This window comes from Podarcis cretensis (assembly GCF_951804945.1).
Source record: "Podarcis cretensis genome assembly, chromosome: 3".
Taxonomy (NCBI): domain Eukaryota; kingdom Metazoa; phylum Chordata; class Lepidosauria; order Squamata; family Lacertidae; genus Podarcis; species Podarcis cretensis.
Window position 1 is genome coordinate 126669956 of NC_137172.1, and position 20516 is coordinate 126690471.

At 49.0% G+C, this 20516-nt stretch overlaps 2 protein-coding genes across 2 annotated transcripts; both read left to right on the top strand.

The window, feature by feature from the left end:
- Positions 1–1121: 1121 nt before the first annotated feature.
- On the top strand, positions 1122–17206 carry LOC307213117 (maestro heat-like repeat family member 5; the record flags this gene model as incomplete). The annotated part of the gene is made up of 8 exons (XM_079970845.1): positions 1122–1307; positions 4363–4502; positions 6062–6091; positions 8210–8326; positions 9704–9814; positions 12385–12525; positions 16481–16600; positions 17159–17206. Exons 2-8 carry the CDS (start codon positions 4407–4409, stop codon positions 17204–17206), a joined length of 663 nt encoding a protein of 220 aa, XP_079826971.1. The 5' UTR covers positions 1122–1307; positions 4363–4406.
- Positions 17207–17234: 28 nt separating this feature from the next.
- On the top strand, positions 17235–19449 carry LOC307213699 (maestro heat-like repeat-containing protein family member 7). Its single transcript, XM_079971778.1, has 4 exons — positions 17235–17360; positions 17453–17588; positions 18320–18415; positions 19185–19449. The coding sequence occupies exons 1-4, from the start codon at positions 17263–17265 to the stop codon at positions 19350–19352; spliced, it is 498 nt and encodes a 165-aa protein (XP_079827904.1). The 5' UTR covers positions 17235–17262; the 3' UTR covers positions 19353–19449.
- Positions 19450–20516: the final 1067 nt, after the last annotated feature.

Consider the following 20516-nt stretch of genomic DNA (forward strand, 5'->3'; position numbering starts at 1 on the left):
GTACATTAAAATACCTTTTCACAAGAGATAATAAAACACAGCACCCAGAATTAGGAAGAGATAACCAGGCTGGAATAGTAGATCATGTCAGATCATTTTCCTCCACAAATTTTACAATATTCTTCCGCGGTATCCACTTCCTCCCCCCTTGGATCGCTTGCTATTTCCAGGTCTGTCAAATATTTGGTCATCCTTCTCACTCTGAGTAAAAAGACTTCCTCATTTCAATGTTTACAAATAAAAATACAATACCAAATACTTTGAATCATTCCCAGATTCTGTCAATATCCAGGATAATATTTCCCAATTGCTAAATTTCTAGCAATCAGAACTGGAATATCATATTCCAGTCTTAATAGATTACCTAAAAATGACACTTGTTATCCAGAGATTCTATTTATTTTTTTAAAATAATTTTTTATTGATTTTTCCATGGATTCTACTTCTAACAATATATCTTTAACAATTTTTCATATTTCGACCCTCCTCCCCTGGACTTCCCTCGTACTCACATTTTGTTTTATTTCCCTATTGTTCACCTTGCGTATTTGATGTTTCCCCAAAATTTCCTCAATACATATAGTCTTATTTTTTGTTGTAGACAGTTGTGATTGTTCACTGCCAATGAGTCCATTTCTTTATGTTGCCTCTTCATATATGTTGTAAATGGTTCCCATTCTCTTTTAAAGTCTTTGTTGTCCTTTTCATATAATTTTTCTGTTAGTTTTGCCGGTTCTGCATATTCCATAAGTTTCCCTTGCCATTGTTCTTTCATTGGTATTTCTTCTGTCTTCCAAGTTTGTGCTAATTAAATTCTTGCCGCTGTTGTTGCATACATAAATAATTTCCAATTTTCTTTTTTTACATCTTGGTCTAAAATTCCTAGAAGGAATGCTTCTGGTTTCTTAAAAGTCTTTTTAAACAGTTTTTTCAATTCATTATATATCATTTCCCAATAATTCCTAATCTTTTTGCATCTTGCAGGATGGCTTTTTTTCTAAAAAGAAAAAAGAAGAACAAGATCTACCCCTCATACGAGGAGGAGGCCCCTGCCCTACTGCCAGCATTGGCAAAGCCTTCAACATCAGCCACAGAGGGCAGGAGGAGAAATCAAAAGATCTACCCCTCATATGAGGACGAGGCCCCTGCCCTACTGCCGGCATTGGCAAAGCCTACCCCATCAGCGGCAGAGGCCAGACCGGCAGAGGCCAGACCCCTAGTCTTGCCAGGGCTGGTGAAGCAAGACCCAAGCCAGCAGCGGCCCTCAAAAAAGAAGAGCCTTGAGGACTCTGGGCCAGCGTTCCCAGGTGAGTAGGCAGAACCAGATCCCGCTTGGGTTCCCCTTGGTCTTAGACCTGGTGTTTACCTCTACGGATGTTGGTGATCTGACACTAACTAAAAGCGAAACAAAAGAAGTGCCATGGTCAGATCACTTCCTGGTGCAACTGGACTTCTCCGCGACCCTTCCCCTCTGCAGGGAGGTGGGACCGATTCGGATGGTCTGCCCCTGCTACTTAATGGATCCAACTGGTTTCCAGAGAGCGGTAGGGGATGTTTTATCCCAAGTTGGTGGCCTCTCGGCTGATTCCCTGGTGGCCCGTTGGAATGCGGAGTTAACCAGGGCTATTGACTGTCTGGCTCCGAAGCGCCCTCTCTGATTGCATGGAGCCTGGACAGCCCCGTGGTTTTCCCCAGAGCTGAGGGCGAATCGTTGAGATGGCTAGAGTGCCGGTGGCGGAAAACTCACTCTGAATCAGACTGGACACGGGCTAGAGCTCAACGTCGAGCCTACCAAGTGGCAATGCAGAAAACAGCAGCGGGAGACTTTTTCAGGTGGTTCACAATCTATCAGAACCACTTGCACCACCAGGGCCTGGTAGGGACCCCAAGATCTCCTGCAGTGCTTTTGCAAAGTTTTTTTGCAGATAAAGTTGCTCAGATTCAGAAGGAGGTAGACTCCACCGTGGGAGCAAGGACAGGGCGGGAGAGTAGCACTGTCTAGTTCTGTCTAGTCCTGTTACATGGGATCAATTCCAATCTGTTACCTCCGAGGATGTGGACAGGCTGCTTGGACAAGTGAAACCAACCACCTGTCTCCTTGATCCTTGCCCATCCTGGCTGATAAAAACGAGCCGGGAAAGGCTGGGCGATGGGCTCTGCGGGGTAGTGAATGCTTCTCTCTGTGAGGCAGCCTTCCCAGACCCACTGAAAGAGACGGTCATTAAACCGCTTCTTAAAAAAACTTTTTTAGACCCAGCCAATTTGGCCAACTATCGCCCAGTCTCAAATTTACCATTCTTGGGCAAGGTGGTTAAGCGGGTGGTTGCCGAACATCTCCAAGCATGCCTGGAGGATACGGACCATTTGGATCCCTTCCAATCAGGATTCAGGCCTCACCATGGGACTGAAACTGCCTTGGTCGCACTGGTTGATGATCTCCGGCGGGCTAGGGACAAAGGTGAGAGCTGTTTCCTAGTTCTGCTGGATCTCTCAGCGGCCTTTGACACCATCGACCATAACATCCTTCTGGACCGTCTAGAGGGGCTGGGAGCTGGGAGCACTGTTATACGGTGCTTCCGCTCCTTTCTCCTGGGCCGTGCCCAGAAAGTGGTGTTGGGGAATGAGTGTTCAGACCCCTGGGCTCTCACGTGTGGGGTGCCTCAGGGTTCCGTCCTCTCCCCCATGCTTTTTAATATCTATATGAAGCCACTGGGAGAGATCATCAGGGGGTTTGGGCTGGGTGTTCATCAGTATGCAGATGACACCCAGCTTTACCTCGCCTTTAAATCAGAACCAGTGAAGGCGGTGAAGGTCCTGTGTGAGTGCCTGGAGGCGGTTGGAGGATGGATGGTGGCTAACAGATTGAGGTTGAATCCTGACAAGACTGAAGTCCTGTTTTTGGGGGACAGGGGGCTGGCGGGTGTGGGGGATTCCCTGGTCCTGAATGGGGTAACTGTGCCCCTGCGCAGCCTGGGAGTCACTTTGGACTCACAGCTGTCCATGGAGGCACAGGTTACTTCTGTATCCATAGCAGCTGTCTACCAACTCCACCTGGTATGCAGGATGAGACCCTCCCTGCCTGCAGACTGTCTCACCAGAGTGGTGCATGCTCTAGTTATCTCCCGCTTGGACTACTGCAACGCACTCTACGTGGGGCTACGTTTGACGGTGACCCAGAAACTGCAATTAATCCAGAATGTGGCAGCTAGACTGGTGACTGGGAGCGGCCGCCGGGACCAAATAACACTGGTTCTGAGAGATGTGCATTGGCTCCCAGTACGTTTCCGAGCACAATTCAAAGTGTTAAAGCCCTAAACGTCCTCGGTCCAGTATACCTGAAGGAGCCTCTCCACCCCCATCATTCAGCCAGGACACTGAGATCCAGCACCTAGGGCCTTCGGGCGGTTCCCTCATTGCGAGAAGTAAGGTTACAGGGAACCAGACAGAGGGCCTTCTCGGTAGTGGCGCCCACCCTGTGGAATACCCTCCCTTCAGATGTGAAGGAAATAAGTAGCTACCCTATCTTTAAAAGACATCTGAAGGCAGCCCTGTTTAGGGAAGTTTTTAACATTTAACACTGTATTGTTTTTAATACTTGATTGGGAGCCGCCCAGAGTGGCTGGGGAAACTCAGCCAGATGGGCGGAGTATAAATAATAAATTATTATGATGATGATACAAGGTCAGGGTCTCTCTTGGTTTCCTTGATGTCTGGGTGGAAGTCCCCCACCCCACCCCACCCCTCCTTGTTAAGAGGCGTGGGACTTCCGGGTGGCTGCCCCTGTTCTGCATTGTTGGGGGTTGGACTAGGTGACCCCCGCAGGTCCCTTCAGACGCTACAGTTCTATGATCCCTGTTCAGATATGGCATGCACCCGCTCATTGCAACAGGCGAGAAGCCCCCTGAGAAAGAACTTGCCGTCTTTTCTCATGTATAAGACGAGGTTTTTTACCCCCCAAATCAAGTGTCAAATTGGGGCTCCTCTTCTACAGGGGGAGTGCTGAGGGGGGACGGGCGCTTGATTGTAGCCGCCAGGAAGAGATTCCCAGCTATGATTTCTTTGCTGTGGAAAGGGCTGTTGTCAACTGGCAGACGATAGGTGACTTGGTGGCTGATGCCTGCCTGCAATTGTGCAATTTGATTAATGGCTCCCTCCCCACCAAAAAAGCTCAACCACTCTGGGCAACCCCTCCCCAAAAAAGCTTAACAAGTCTTGGCAATCTGCCCCCGTTTTCTAAATTTTGAGTGCCCAGAAATAGGGGGCGTCTTATACATGGGGGCGTGTTATACATGGAAAAACACGGTACCTTTCCCTCTCATCCACCTCATTTACTCACCTCTCTCTCTCTCTTTTTTTCTGAAGAACTCTCTGATGAAAACTTAGAGTACTTGTTGGTGGGTAAGAAAATGCTGGGAGGAAGAACCGTCAGAGAAGCTTTGGAGATGATGGATGAAAGGGAGATTTTGGAGACCATCCTCCAACACCTCCAGCCACCTCCCCAGGTGTGTGTGATGCAGGGTGGATTTGATTGAAATCAAATCTATTTAAAGCATATTTTTACATTCTTGCTTGTATAATCTTAATATTTACAATCAGATGAAGGTTTCATTTTGGGAATAATAAATTTCCAGAGTAGTTTTTACTACTGATTTGGTTATACTGTTAGGAATGCATTGACACATAATTATGAAATTATTGTGGGGTATAATAAGTTAACTGCGTACAGACTCTTCAGGTTACATACGCTTCAGGTTACAGACTCCGCTAACCCAGAAATAGTACCTCGGGTTAAGAACTGCCATCGGCTCAGGGGCGAGAGGGGAAAAGCCGGGTGGATTTCAGAGAGCCCCCAAAGATCGTGGGAAGCAGCACTTCCTCAGCGGAGGAAGGAGAGGAGAAGCATTTTATTTTAGAAATCCAAATTAATTTTTTTAAAAATGTGATTTAAATCAAAGAAATCCATTTTTAAAAAAGGGGGTCATTGATTTTTAGCCACCCTGGTCTGATGTTGCGCAGCGTGAACCAGGATTCCCCAACCTGGTGCCCTCTAAATGTTCTGGACCATATGCTGCCTGGGGCTGGTGGGAGCATGTAGAAGGGGAACTGCCATGAACTATCACAGGCAAAGGCAAACCCAGCCCTCCAGCTGTTTTGGGACTACAGCTCCCATCATCCCTAGCTAACAGGACCAGCAGGTCAGGGGTGATGGGCATTGGAGTCCCCAAACAGCTGGAGGGCCGTGTTTGCCTCGGCCTGAACTATTGGGAGCCCAGCTTGGAGGAAGGTCCTATTTGCAGATGCAAGAGACGACTTTCTCCTGGTGGGGCTTGAAAAGAGGACCAGGCAAATTTGGGGAAGCAGAGAAGGCGATCAGTGCAGCATCTGTAGACCGGAAGAAGAACCAATCCATGAACTTGATTTGGTGGGATGACTTGGACCCCAGGAAATGTTGCATGTTTTTTTCTTTAACTTTTGCAACTGATCGTTCCCGATATCTGGGAACGTTTGAGAATCCGATATTGTGCAGTAAAAGTTTTTGTGACTGTATTGTGCCTGATATGGCCAATATTTCCTCTTCGCTCTCAAGAGCAGTTAATTTGCCAGGCCTGGGCATTTGGCAGAGCAGGCAAGCAAATACTTTCTGCAACAGAAAATTTAATAAATAATCATACTGGGAGTGGTATTGTCTGTTTGTTATTATGGTATGTATTTTTGAGTTTTTATATTGTAAACCGCCCAGTGATCTTCGGATGAAGGGCAGTACAGAAATTTAATAAATAATAGTAATAGCCACAATGCCTAGATTCTGTTTGTTCATGGCAAGAAACAAAGTGCTTTAAATGAATGGTGTGTCTCCCAGTCCAGAGGATTTATTGAATCTTCTTTGGAGTGTTACTTTAAAAAAGAAGAAGAATTGATTGCAATAGATTTTACTCCAAATGATTTTTGCAAGAAGTCTATTTCTAGGCATGTGGGTTTTTTTTAGAGAAGACAAGTGGCAGATAGATGGCAACTGTTCTCTAGACAAGAAACATGACACTTTTCTTCATTTTATTCCCAGCAGAAGACATCCAAGCCTGGACACAACAAGGTAAGTCCTTGTCGCGAATTCCTCGCAACACTTTTAGCGGAATGCTCAGAGTCCCAGGTTCTTTAGTGCAGTATTTATTATTGTGAGCTCAATATATATACAAATATCTACAGAAGCAGTTCATCTAATCAGACAGAGTACCTCCACCTTGAGGCAAAAGAAGACTCCACACTCATCTACACCACTCCACCACTATTGGACAGGCTTCCCTTTTAAACCGGTGACAGCCAATCACATTACTGCTGCGTCATTCTGACCCAGCACTTCCACAGAGAGTATTGGATCTGTAGCCTTATTGGAGTTCACTGACTGGGTCTGCGTTGCTCCGGGACAGGAGGAAGGAAGCCAAATGACACCAAGGTTGATTCAAAGAAGAAAGAGTTTATTCTGCTCTCCGGATAGCAGAAGGTACTTGCGTGATCAAGTCCACAGCAAGTCCAAAGGAATTTTAGGTGGTTCACCGGGGAGTCCCCCGGTGTCTTCCGACACCGGTACGTTCTCCTGGTCAGTGTTATCAGCAAGCCAGATGTCTCTCGCACATGGACAGCTTGAGCGCATCCCACGCCTCACTTGCTGTCACCTTATCAGCTACGTAGACTAGCTGGCTGTCGTCCATTCCAAGGATGATCATAGCCAAGGTTTTCTCATCCTTTTCATCCTCCTCAGGGGGCTGCGGTGGATCTTCCACCACTTTCCACAGGCCCTCACGCTTGAGAAAGTGTTGCATGCGGACTGACCAGATGCTGTAGTTCATGGCCGTCAGCTTCTCCAGCAGCACGCCAGCTCTGGACTGCTCCATTGCTGCAGCTCCCCTCCAGCACCCACGGCTAGATAACAGCCACCTGTATTCATGCGCAGCAGAAGTGTGCTGGGCCCATAACCCTGTCACGAATTCCTCGCGGCGCTTTTAGCAGAAAGCTCAGAGTCCTAGGTTCTTTAGTGCAGTATTTATTATTGTGAGCTAAATATATATACAAATATCTACAAAAGCAGTTCATCTAATCAGACAGAGTACCTGCGCCATGAGGCAAAAGAAGACTCCACACTCATCTACACCACTCCACCACTATTGGACAGGCTTCCCTTTTAAACCGGTGACAGCCAACCACATTACTGTGGAGGGAGGCTGGGGACACCTGTAAGAGGCTGCAGGTGCAGGTATTAGTCCTCTAAAAAAGCGGGAAGAGCCTAGGGTCAGCGTATCTAGGACAAAAGTGTGTCATGAGAATGAAAGACGAGGCTGCTGGGTTAGACCAGCATCCTTATCTCACAGTGGCCAACCAGATGCCCATGGGAAACTGGAAAGCAGAATTCGAACACAGAGCACTCTCCCCTTCCTGTGGTTTCCAGCAACTGGTATTCAGAAGCATTCCTGCCTCCAACAGTGGAGGCAGAGCAATTAGGACATGCTGAACTTGTCAACTTTCAAATTCCCCAAATGAGGAGTACTAAAGAGTTGTAATAGGGACGCGGGTGGTGCTGTGGGTTAAACCACTGCGCCGCTTGGGCTTGCCGATCGGAAGGTCGGCGGTTCGAATCCCTGCGATGGGGTGAGCTCCCGTTGTTCGGCCCCAGCTCCTGCCCACCTAGCAGTTCAAAAGCACATAGTGCAAGTAAATAATAATAATAATAATAATAATAATAATAATAATAATAATTTATTTATATCCCACCCTCCCCAGCTGAAGCCAGTACTGCTCCGGCTGGAAGGTAAACGGCATTTCTGTGAGCTGCTCTGGTTTCGCCAGAAGCGGCTTAGTCATGCTGGCCACATGACCTGGAAAAACTGTCTGTGGAAGCAGACAAATGCCGGCTCCCTCGGCCTTAAAGCGAGATGAGCTTTAAGCCCAGAGTCGTTTGCGACTGGACTTAATTGTCAGGGGTCCCTTTACCTTTACCTTTAAAGAGTTGTAACATGACTTGGGAATTCAGAAGATGTGTAAAATTGCATACAAATCATTAAAACAATTGCCTAGTACTTGCAATCTATTGTTATTATTTAGTATTACCCGACATTTTCAGACGGTAAAATTGAAATTCTTTGGTTTTCCAAAAGCAGTTGATGTAGCTGGTGGGGTCTCCTCCCTGTGACTCACCCAAACCTTCCCCAACCCTTAGAACGCCCTCTATAGATACTATGGACTCAAGCTGCGGGATTCCAGGAGCGCAGAGACAGTCCACCAGTACCTGCACTTACTCCTGAGGTTGCCTCTCGAAGAGGAAGCAGACAGAGAGGTGAGTGAATGTGTGGGATGTCAGGGGGGAGGAGAGCCAGTGGGACTGGGACTGCGCTCACACGGAGACTGTCCTGGAAGAGCCTCCTCCTTCTGAACCCTCCTGATTCAAGCGCCTCCCCAGGCTGCTCCCCAGTGTCCCACCACCACAATCCAGGGTCCCCCACTCTTACTCATCCAGCCAGTCCCTGACATTACCCCACCAGCCCTCTGTCCTGATTTCCGGATTGGTCTCTGCTCATGACCTTCCTCCCTCCAAGGATTTTGTGCCCACCCACTCACCCCCTCAAAGCCTCTTACAGGAGCAACTGCTTTTCAGCATTCAACATATCTGGGCAGATTTGTTTAGTTTTGGGTTAGATCAGAGCAGCCAGCAAGTGGCCCTCAATGCCTTTCTTGGCAGCCCTCAGCAAGCTTGGAGGCACCCCTACACACCTGTAGGCCTTGCACTGCCTTCCCAAAGCTGGGTAAGGAGGTGCTGGGCTTGGGGAAGGAGGCAGGTGTGATCTGTCAGGGTCCTAGAGTCCTCAGTTAGCTCTTTCCCACCTTTGGCAAGAAGGTGGGAAGGCTCTAGGTCCCGCCAGAGCCTCGTGCCTCCTTCCCAAAACCCAGTGCCTCACCTGCCTACCTTTGGGAAGGCAGCATGCGGGCCGGGGCGTGTGTGTCAAATTGTGGCCTTGCTCCCCTCTCCCACACGACAAGTCAGTGTGCGGCCCACAGGTTCTGTGCTGAACTACTCTTGTGGCCCACTTGGTATGAGAAATTGGAGCACCCTGGTTTAGATGGTGCATATTCCTGCTCTGGCGCCTTTGGGTGAGGGGTGGATTACAAATACTTCCAGGGAATAAATGGTGCATTTTAATGTAGTTGAGTGTTTAATGAAGCCAAGAACTGTATCACAAGATTTGAAAATGTCAGAATGCAAGGCATCCTTGCGTTGCAAGCTGCACGAGTCTGGGAGGTGTGGTCTGGTCAGTTCACATCAGAATTCACAAAAATATCGTTCTTCAAACCACCCCTATTATTATCCGGGATGAAAGGATCTCTTCAAATTGGTTCTCTAAGTGTCTCATTTCTCCATTCTTAAATTCTTAAATTTGGTTCCCCACATTTCGCAGGAATCTGCTTACAGAATCACATTTATCCTCCATCCCTCATGATCAGCTTAGCTTAATGGTTGCCATCAGTTTCATTTTAATTGATTTTATTTAATTTTTATAATGAAATGTTTTTAGAATGTTGTACTATTTAATTGTTGTTAGCTGCCCTGAGCCCAGCTTTGGCTGGGGAGGGTGGGATATAAATAAAATTTATTATTATTATTATCACTAATTGCAATCAAGAAAACGACATGTTTGACGTGCCTCATTCTCCCTAGGGAATTTCTGAGGCTATTGGTGTGGCTTCAAGCACCCATATTTCACAGGTGCTGATGGCAGTGCGGGACTTCGGCCACGCAGCCATTGCAAGGAATACTGAGACGTCTGAGGTAAGGGTGTGAAGTGAGGAAGGAGCGTAGCCCCTGAGGTAAGGGTGTGAAGTGAGGAAGGAGCGTAGCCCCGAATCCTGCCCCATTTCCAAACATGCTCTTTTTCAAGGGATGGGATCCTTACCATTCCAAAAAGGCAATTGGATCTGCTCTCAGTATGGAAGCCAGACAGCTTCCTCTGTGGGTATGTCTCAGTCATCCTTCTGAAGTGGGCTCCAGCAGTCCTGTCTCTGTGGCTCCAGATCCTAGATCTGATCTGATCCCTTGGCTCAGTCAGTCAGTCAAACAGATTCGTTAGAAACCATTGGTCACCCCTCAAAGTACACTGACCCCTGTTTTTAGGTTGGTTGTCAGATGGTTGGTTGGCATTTCTTCAATAGTGGAAGCTAATGGGGACCCCCAAGGGTCATCTAGTCCAACCCCCTCCAATGCAGGAATCTTAAGCATCCCTGAGAGATGGCCATCCAACCTCCAACGAAGGAGAGTCCACAACCTCCCAAGGGAGAGTGTTCTGCTGTCAGAAAGCTTTGAATGAAGAACCTCTTAGAGTTTGGAAGAGGGGACACCTCTCCAACTGAGGGGAGGGAGCAGAACCCAAGAGAGAAGGCAGGCGGCAGGCTGGGAGAGGCAGAGAGAAAGAGGGGAGAGGTTTCAGCTGCATCCCCTGCCAAATTTGCTCTCGTGCAAGGGTTCTTCTGCCTTACGGGAGTGCCTGCTGGCCCCATTCAACTATGTTCTAGAGTAGACCCACTGAATTTAATGAAGATGACTAAGTTAGGCCCATTCATTTCGACAGGTCTACTTGAAGCAAAGCATAGTTGAGTGTCGCTCTCTGTGTTCACCTCCATATATTTGTCAATTAAGCAAATTATTACAAAGGCATGTGAGGAGAATCAGAACTTACAGGGTTAAACAGTTCTGTGTGACGTCTCACATTCTGAGGCGTGGTTATGTTCACATACGGGAATCTTTCTTTGTGTGTGAGTTTCCTTTCGTTTTTGGCTGACAGGCGAAAGGATGTCTGCTCTTTCGCCGGGCTGATTTATGATGTTTTTCTACTCATTAAAAGACTGTTGGAGTTTAGCAAGAAGCCTGCATTCAGTCTGATTTATTATCCACACACAAGGCAACAGTTTCTGCCGCTGCAAAACTCTGCTAAGGACTTTGCTAAGAGAGCTAAGGGAGCTCAAGTTTTCTATCGGCACAGACGTCCATCGGCGCAGCAGAAGTGTACTGGGCGCCATTTTATCTCACAAGGCATAGTAACAGTTCCATAACCTGAGGGGGCCTTGGGGTCATGTGCCCCCGACTCTCCAATTCTCCAACCCAGCTGGAAGGAGATCAGATCCTTTTCCTTCCACTTTCAGTTAACTTCCCTCAAGCTTCCGGTCTCCGTTTTGCAACTGTGCTAGAGGAGAAGGGAGCAGGAGCCGATGAGTCCAAGGCTCATTCACACAATAATAAACCATAGTTTATCACAGAGGTAACCAAAATGGTGCCCTTCAGATGCTACAGACTGCAACTCCCATCCCTCCTGACCTCTGGCCATGCTGGCTGAGGCTGATGGGAGCTAGAGGCCAACCTATGTTGATGCCTATGTTTATTGTTACATCTGAACGCAGCCCTGAACTCTCTTGTGCTCTGCCATCCAAGAGAAATGAAACCCAGGAGTGTGGTACCTCTGGATTTTTGCTGTGAGTTGGTAAATGACCAAGGAAATTTCCCAACCCTCACTATGGAGAAGATGAGCAGATCCACCTGGTTCATTTTAATTTTTAAAAAGCAGCTCCCATGGAAAAGAGCACCAGTGGTCAGTCTACCCTACACTGTCCTGCACTTTCTCCCTGGTTGACTGACCGAACCCAAAGAGAACACCTTCATGGTTCCTCATCATCCTGGGGAAAAAGTGACCAGTGGGGTGTCACAGGGTTCTGTCCTGGCCCGTTGTTGTTCCACGTTTTTTTTAAAATAAAAGACTTGGATGAAGGAATTGAGGGGATGCTCATCAAATTTGCAGATGACACCAAACTGGGAAGGGTAACCAATGCCACAGAAGACAGAATCGGGATTCAAGATAACCTTAACAGATTGGAGAACTGGGCCCAAACTAACAAAATGAAATTCAATAGGGTCAAATGTCAGGCTCTACATTTAGGCAGGAAGAACCCGATGCACATATATAGGGTGGGGGAGCCCTGGCTTGCCAGCAGTTTGAGTTTCCTGGAGGAAAAAAAATACAAAATTTGTAAGTCTGCACAACAACTTGTTGTTGTTGCTTAGTCGTTTAGTCGTGTCCGACTCTTTGTGACCCCCTGGACCAGAGCACGCCAGGCACTCCTGTCTTCCACTGCCTCCCGCAGCTTGGTCAAACTCATGCTGGTAGCTTCAAGAACGCTGTCCAGCCATCTCGTCCTCTGTTGTCCCCTTCTCCTTGTGTCCTCCACCTTTCGCACAACAACTTACTGACTACTAATATTTTCCCAGCTGCTAAAAGGTCCCAACTAAATGGTGATTTGTCTCCAATTGCACTTAAGGTTCCCAAACTCACTTTCCCCATCCTTTCCCTCTAGAATACTAGCGAGACGAATGCCAGTATCACCGTCATCCTTTGCTGTGGTCAAATGGCATCCGGGGCACGGCAGGATGACCTCCCCCTTTTTATAGACCTCATCACAGAGGAGCTCCTCTTCCAATTCCAGAACAGCAGGAAGGTATGGCTCTGATTATCACACGGACTCCTGTTGTTTGTTCTCTCAGCTATACCATACTTTTCCGTGTATAAGACGAGGGTTTTTTTTATTATTATTAAAAAATGATGTTTAAAAATGAGGGTCATCTTATACACAGAGAGTGCATAGGGGGGACGTGGGTTTGGTTGCCGCTGCAAGCCGGAGATAGTCAACAGCTATTGTGTGCGTTATTGGTGGCTGCGGCAAGGGGTGGTGTTGATTGGCTGTCGCTGCGGAAATTGGGAAGGCGATTGGCGGTTTCTGCCGGCGAGGGACAGACAATAGGTGGGTTTTGCGACATGTGTGAGTGGCTGCATAGGTTCAGCGGGTGAGCAATTTTTGGAATCCCCTCCCCCAAATAGCTGAACAACTGTGGGTAATCCTACCCCCGAAAAGCTCAGCAACTCTGGGCAATCCTTCCCCCCTTTTCTTAATTTGGAGTCCCCCAAAATAGGGGGTGTCTTATACTCGAAAAAATATGGAGAGGCTCATGGAATCTATCGGGCTGCTGTCATCTTCTCCTACGCTGCCCTCGGATTGCTCCCCCTCGCTCTCCATCTCCTCTCCTCCCTGCGCTCCCGCTGAGTCCCTGACAGGTATATTCTGCCTTTCTCCTGTCATACGTCTCCAGGAGGTGTGCAACCATTTCCCCCATGGTCACCATCCAGGCACTGAGCAGACCACCTGAGCTCCATCAAGGTCCTTGCACCACACGCCTTCAGACTGTGCCCTAGGGAAGGGTTTTTGGCTTCATCCACCGAAGGGTTGTAGACTGGGGTGTATACTGACTCCACACTTAGGACCAGATGGGGCATTACAGTGGTACCTTGGTTCTCAAACTTAATCCATTCTGAAACCAAAGCGTTCCAAACCAAGGCATGCTTTCCCATAGAAAGTAATGCAAAATGGATTAATCTGTTCCAGACTTTTTTTAAAGAAACCCTAAAACAGCAATTTAACATGAATTTAACTATCTAACAAGACCACTTCTGGGTGAGGGTTAATTTTTGGATTGGTATCTGAAGAAGTGTGCATGCACATGAAAGCTCATACCTAGAACTAACTTAGTTGGTCTTTAAGGTGCTACTGGTAGGAATTTTTTGTTTTTGGATTGGGTTAGTGTTAGGGTAATGTCAGAGCTGCCTCTAGGTCCCAGCTCACAGAGGACCAACGCCAGGCTGTCGTTATGTACAAAAGTCTTTATTGAGGTTTAGTTTCCATTTCAAAGCCGCAGCGCGCAGCTCCAGGTCTTAAAGCCTAGACCGGCGAAGTCCCGTCTGAGTCTCCGCCCCTTCCTCACCAGTTTAAGACTCTCGCTTTGCTCCACCTCTTCCTAAGTTCCTTTCTCCTCTGGGCCCTCCTGCCCGCTAGGGTTTCATCCTTTCTGGACTCCTCTGACGCTGACCCCCCTGATTCTTCCCCCTCCTTCCGGCGGGCTTTAGGACCTGGTTCCCTATCCGGGCTACCTTCTGTGCCGCTCGCCTGTACATTTGAACTTGGCGTGCGCGCCCAGCCGGCAACTTTCCTCTTGACCGTTACCTCGCTCTCCGATGGAGGCGTGGCCAACCCTGACTCATCTTCTCTCGCTGGTGGTGAATATGTGGGCTCTGATACCTGGGACTCCTCCCCCCCACTACGCTCTGGTGGGGAAGCTGGTCCTGATTTCCAACTGCTGCTCTGGGAGTCCCCGCTGGCCCCTTGCTTCTGGGGTGTCCCCCTTGGGTCCCCCCTTGCCCTGGCCATCGGCGCCCCCTTCTGTGAATCTTCCGATTCGCTGGAGAGGCTCATGGAATCTCTCGGGCTGCTGTCATCTTCTCCTACGCTGCCCTCGGATTGCTCCCCCTCGCTCTCCATCTCCTCCCCTCCCTGCGCTCCCGCTGAGTCCCTGACATCCATCCCCCCCTCGAAGCCCCCCTTCCCCCCTCCCCCTCTTCTGGCGTGGGTTCCGGGTGCTCCAATGCTGTGGTGGTGCATGCCGGATACAGTTCTTCCCCCCTTGCATGCTGCCAGTCCGTGACGGGTACATCGACGTCAATCTCCTCCGCTTCCATCTCTTTGCCGGTGTGCTCGAACCCAGGGTCCTCCCCCAACCCGTCCATGCCCTCCTGTCCCCCCATTTCCTTTGGGGAGTCTGCGTGCCAGGGCCCTCTTAGCAGTTCCCTGCGCCACTCCTCCTCGGGTTGAGTGTCCCACCAATAAGAGAGTTCCGTACCAAAGTCTGAGATCGACCCCTCCGGCGAGGTAGTCTCTGGCGCCGTTTCCTCAGCTGAGGAGAACCCCTGAAACGTGCTGGCTGAGAGTGTGGGGGTGAAAAGATATTCGTCAAAATAATCCTCCGGCATGGGCCTGTGTGGGAAGAGTGCGTGGAACTCGTCTTTGAGGTAGTGCTCCTCCACCGCATAGAACGGCACCCAGCTGTTGGCGCTGGCCGGGGCACCTTCCCTTGCGAGGAGATATTCAACCCCCTCTTCCCCCCATCTTGAGTCCAAAATCTCCGTTACCTCGTTGAGTGGCCCCGCCCTCGGCGACCCCCCTGTCATGGGTGCGTCTCTAAGCGGACTAGGAACTGTCCCTGGCACCTGAAACCTGTGAGGTGCCTTGTAGGGCGTGAGCACCGATCTATGAAAGACCGGGTGCATTCTGGAACCCTCCGGTAGTGTCAAACGGAAGGCCACTGGGTTGATCTGTGCCTCGACTAGGTAAGGCCTAGCTGCTTGTGTCCTAGCTTCTTCTTAGCTAAGGATCTGGCCGGCACTGCCTGGGCTGCTAACCAGACCCAGTCCCCTACCCGTATGTCCTCCCCAACGCTTCTGTTTTTGTCTGCTTGCATCTTGTATACGTGTTTTGCTAGCTCTAACTGCCTTCGGAGCTGTTCATGGACCTCCTGTAACTCCTCTGCCAATGCCTCTGCTCCCTGCGGCTCCCCCTCCCCCGCTTTCTCTAAGCCCGGGAAGGTCCTGGGATGTCGCCCATTGTTGGCGAAAAACGGTGTCACCCCCGTGGACACGTGTTGTGTGTTGTTGTAGGCAAACTCGGCCAGCGGTAGGTAGTCCACCCAGGTCGAGGGCTGCTGGTTAGCGTAGCATCTAAGGTACTGCTGCATGATGGCGTTGACCCTCTCCGCTTGTCCGTTGGTCTGCGGGTGTCTTGCCGACGCTAGGTTGACCTTGACGTTCAGGATCCCCATCAGCTTCTGCCAGAAACTCGAGATGAACTGGCGCCCCCGGTCGGACAGGATAGACCGTGGCAGGCCGTGCACCTTGAACACGTGGTCTATGAACAGCTTGGCTGTCTGTTCCTCTGTGGCCACCTTCGCGCAAAGATTTCATCCTTTCTGGACTCCTCTGACGCTGACCCCCCTGATTCTTCCCCCTCCTTCCAGCGGGCTTTAGGACCTGGTTCCCTATCCGGGCTACCTTCTGTGCCGCTCGCCTGTACATTTGAACTTGGCCCGCGCGCCCAGCCGGCAACTTTCCTCTTGACCGTTCCCTCGCTCTCCGATGGAGGCGTGGCCAACCCTGACTCATCTTCTCTCGCTGGTGGTGAATATGTGGGCTCTGATACCTGGGACTCCTCCCCCCCACTACGCTCTGGTGGGGAAGCTGGTCCTGATTTCCAACTGCTGCTCTGGGAGTCCCTGCTGGCCCCTTGCTTCTGGGGTGTCCCCCTTGGGTCCCCCCTTGCCCTGGCCATCGGCGCCCCCTTCTGTGAATCTTCCGATTCGCTGGAGAGGCTCATGGAATCTCTCGGGCTGCTGTCATCTTCTCCTACGCTGCCCTCGGATTGCTCCCCCTCGCTCTCCATCTCCTCCCTTCCCTGCGCTCCCGCTGAGTCCCTGACAGGTAAGGATTAGAATTAGGATTAGGGTAGGTGTGGCTTTATGTTTCCTTGTGATTTTGATTCAAACTCAATTTTATAAAATCCCTTCTCCTTTCAGAATGAGGCTTTGAAGAAGAGCTTTATGAAGGCAGCAACTCTAACAACCAAGGCACTTGTGCAATCGAATGTGGGATATGTCACCTTCCCCCACAAAGACGAGCTCACCTTCTGCATCACAGTGAGTAAAAAGAAAAAAAGAGGGGGAATCTCCTGGGGTTTCTTTTCAGAGCGTTTTTTCTTAAAAATAGCTGTGTAGGTCTAGCTCTGGGTTGCATGTTCTGATCATCTGGCCTCAAACCATTTCTGGGTAGTCACGTTCTGCTCCAACTCAAGTTTCCAAACCCACTTGAAAGGCAGCCCTACATTGTGGCAACCTCAGCAGGATGTCACCAGTGTCTAAGTAAAAGAGGCTAGGTTCTCCCAGGAGGAGAGGGCTGTCGATGGCTCCCAGCCATGATTGCTATGTTCTACCTCCACAGAGGAAGGAACCAATGTTTCTGAATATAGTTGCTGGAAGCCACAGGCGGGGAGAGGGCTCTTGGGCTCATGGTCTGCTCCCTGGTTTCTCACAGATGTCTGGTTGGCCACTGTGAGAATGCTGTGAGGATGCTGGACTAGATGGGCCCTTGGCCTGGTCCAGAAGGCTGATCTTATGCTGTTCTTATGCGGTACAGCTCTGCCCAGGAGAAAAAGGGATCTTATTCCCAGATCCAGGAAGCCCACTCTCCTCCCCTAGGAGGACCCACTTGCCAATTGCAAAGAAGTTGTCAAGTGGGCTGGATAGAGAGCACAACTCAGGCCTTGGTGTGGTGGCAGGGATGGCGCCTCCAGTTCCCTGACATGCTGTGTGCTTCCCCACCACAGGAGGTCATCAAAGAGGAGCCAATGGCATCACTCAGCATCTTACACCCCGCAATGGAAACGATCATTCGCATGACGTAAGTACGGCCAGACACAGTACATATTTCTTCACCAGGTTTATGGACTGGTGGGTGCTGATCCTTTCCTCTCCCCTTCTTTCTCTTTTCAGTGCCTTGAGACCATGCATGGACCCCCTGCTCCGGTCTCAGCTGCTACAAAAAACCATCAGGAAGGTCTTCCAATTGCCATCATTGCAGGTTACGAAGGTCAAAGCCGGGAGCTCCGTGCCGGCAACACAGAGCCAGGTGACTGGACCTTCTGCTTCTGGAGGAAAATGGGGTTGCCAGGTTAAAGGATTTGAGGGCAAAGAGTCTGAGCCGTTTAAGCTGCAAAGAATGCTGCCCGAGACACTTGACCCATCACAATGATGTAACAGCCAGAGACTTGGGGTGTATATTTTTGATTTTAATCCTGTTTCCATATTTATTGCATTTCACCTTTGGCTAGAATGCATCCACGAATGATTCCTGCATGCCTGCATTTTGTGACTCTCATGCCTCCCTCCTACGCTGCATTTAATTTTATTTGTTTGCTTGTTTGTTTATATGCTGCCCATCTGATTGGGTTACTCTAGCCACTCTGGGTGGCTTCCAACAAATTAAAACACAACCAGACATCAAATATTTAAAACTTCCCTATGCAGGGCTGCCTTCAGATGTCTTCAGATGGAAGTATAATGATGTATCTCTCTGACATCTGATAGGAGGGTGTTCCACGGGGTGGGCCCCACCACCAAGAAGGCCCTCTGCCTTGGAACACCCCAAGGAAGTTGAGCCCAGTGTGGAGTCCTATATCTTTATATTGCATGACCTGTAACCTTACATACATCAAGAAACGTTTGATGTTTATGACTCTGTGTGCCTTGCTTGAACCCCTGCATAAGCTTTGTTACGAATTTGGACTAGAAGGCTCCAGAGCATATGGGATTTCCATGGGGGTCTTCAGCTTCTAACTGCTTTTGCTTCTCTCCTTCCAGGACTGTTATCAAGAGACGATCTACATCTGGCTCAACATGCTCACCAGCTTGCTGTCGGAGGCCCCCTCTCTGGAGACGCTGCAGAAGATATTAGTGGTAAGGGAGTCCCCAAGGCGTCAGAGCAGGGGGAAGCAGCAGCTCCCATGCCGGAGGACAGACCCTCTTGAAATGATTGCACGGGGGGCATCTGTGGCCAACTCACTGGTTGTGGGTGCTGATGGTCAAGTGGGCCTCTGTTCTGCTAGCAATGCTTGTGCAAGGCACACAAGATATGTCCTCTGCTGATGGCCTATGGGGAAGGGCCGTGGCTCGGGGCAGAGCATCTGTCTTGCATGCCCAAGGTCCCCGGTTCAGTCCTCAGCATCTCCAGGTGGGGCTGTGAAAAGGCTCTCTGTCTGAAAGGCCAAAGGGCCAACTGCCAGTCCTCATTACCTGTGGATCAATGGCTGGGCTTGGTCTAAGGATGCTTCCTGCATTCCATTGCTATGGCTGTGGTGAGGTGTATGTTGTATTGTTGTAATTATCACACACACAAACACACCAATGACAGATTGCAGGGCAGTTCACAACATAAAAATACAAAATCAGAACAGAAAATGCATAATAAAACAAAAGCAACCCAAGAGCCAATTAATATCTAATTCTACTAAGCTGCCTCGAGTCCCTGTCTGGGAAAAAGGTGGGGTATTATTATTATTATTATTATTATTATTATTAATAATAATAATAAACAAATTGCAGCAAACTTTCTCCTTTACAAAACAACCCCCTTTTGCAATTTGTCCCCTCTATGAAGCTTTGTGAATTTGCAAACCTGGATTAAGGGTTGTCCTTCCATGTGATGACGATGATTTCTCTCCCGCAGCACACAAATGGCTGGATTGACTCCACAAAAATCAGTGAGAGGCAAAGAGCAGTCAAGACCACCAACGTACTCATGAAATATGTCTCCGAGCATTTGGACTTTGATGTGAGTGACCAAGGCTTAACGCTGCAATTTCAAATCGTATTGCGTTGGAAAGTTCAGGTGTGAACTAGATGAAAGCTGTATGGCATGGCCATTCCAGGGGAAGGTGCCAGCCAGTGCTATTTTTCTAGAAAAAGAGGTGCCAGGACTCACCATGAACTCACCACCCTTGTTCTCTTATAACGGCAATAGTGCCCACCTGAGAGGTGCCAGTGTTAGCTTTTTGCAGTATAGTAGCACTGCAGAGAGCTTGCTGGGGAGACAATGCATAAAAAGGGACTCAAAAATAACTTAAACAAGATTTTAATAACAAAAACAAAAACTCCTTATACACTAAATACACCAAAAACAAACCAGACCCAACCACCAACCCATCCCCCAGGGTAATGGGAAAGCTAGGTGCTGCTCCTTATATACTATACCCAAATGCTGACACAGTTTAATCAATACAACTCAGCACCTGCTATGTTTCACAGCTGTAAAGCTGGGTCTCGTTATTTTGCTCTGGCCCCTTAAAGACATACACAACTGGTGGAACAATGATGAACCTTTACATTTAAAGAAACCATTCAACATTTCCCCTGCAGTTCATCATTGTGGAACAAAAACATAAAGCATATTTTGTATATGTCTTTCATGTGTAACCTTTGGAAGTGCTTTAGTAAAAATGTCTGCAATTTGATTGTCACCTGGAACATATTGCAATACAATCATTTCATCAGCAATTAGTTTCTTTACTAACTGTAAACGTAACCTTAAGACTCTAGTGCGCTGCGTATTGGTCTCTGAAAACAGGATAGCGAGTCCGCTCTGGGAATCAAGGTAAACTCTTACTAGTAGTGTTACTTTCATCTGTAGGTGTCAGAGCTGCCTCCAGGTCCCAGCTCACAGAGGACCAACGCTAGGCTGGAGTTATGTACAAAAGTCTTTATTGAGGTTCAGTTTCCATTTTAAAGCCGCAGCGTGCAGCTCTACGTCTCGACCTTAGACCGGCGAAGTCCCGTCTGAGTCTCCTCCCCTTCCACACCAGTTTAAGACTCTAGCCTTGCTCCACCTCTTCCTAAGTTCCTTTCTCCTCTGGGCCCTCCTGCCCGCTAGGGTTTCATCCTTCCTGGACTCCTCTGACGCTGACCCTGACGATTCTTGCCCCTCCTTCCGGCGTGCTTTAGGACCTGGTTCCCTATCCGGGCTACCTTCTGTGCCGCTCGCCTGTACATTTGAACTTGGCCC

What these genes read in the sequence shown, in the direction of transcription:
- LOC307213699 (XM_079971778.1), top strand. Translation starts at nt 17,263, where the DNA reads ATGCTGTGTGCTTCCCCACCACAGGAGGTCATCAAAGAGGAGCCAATG. An exon ending in TGCCGGCAACACAGAGCCAG is followed by an intron (nt 17,589 to 18,319) that starts GTGACTGGACCT and finishes CTCTCCTTCCAG; the next exon opens with GACTGTTATCAAGAGACGAT. An exon ending in CGCTGCAGAAGATATTAGTG is followed by an intron (nt 18,416 to 19,184) that starts GTAAGGGAGTCC and finishes TCTCTCCCGCAG; the next exon opens with CACACAAATGGCTGGATTGA.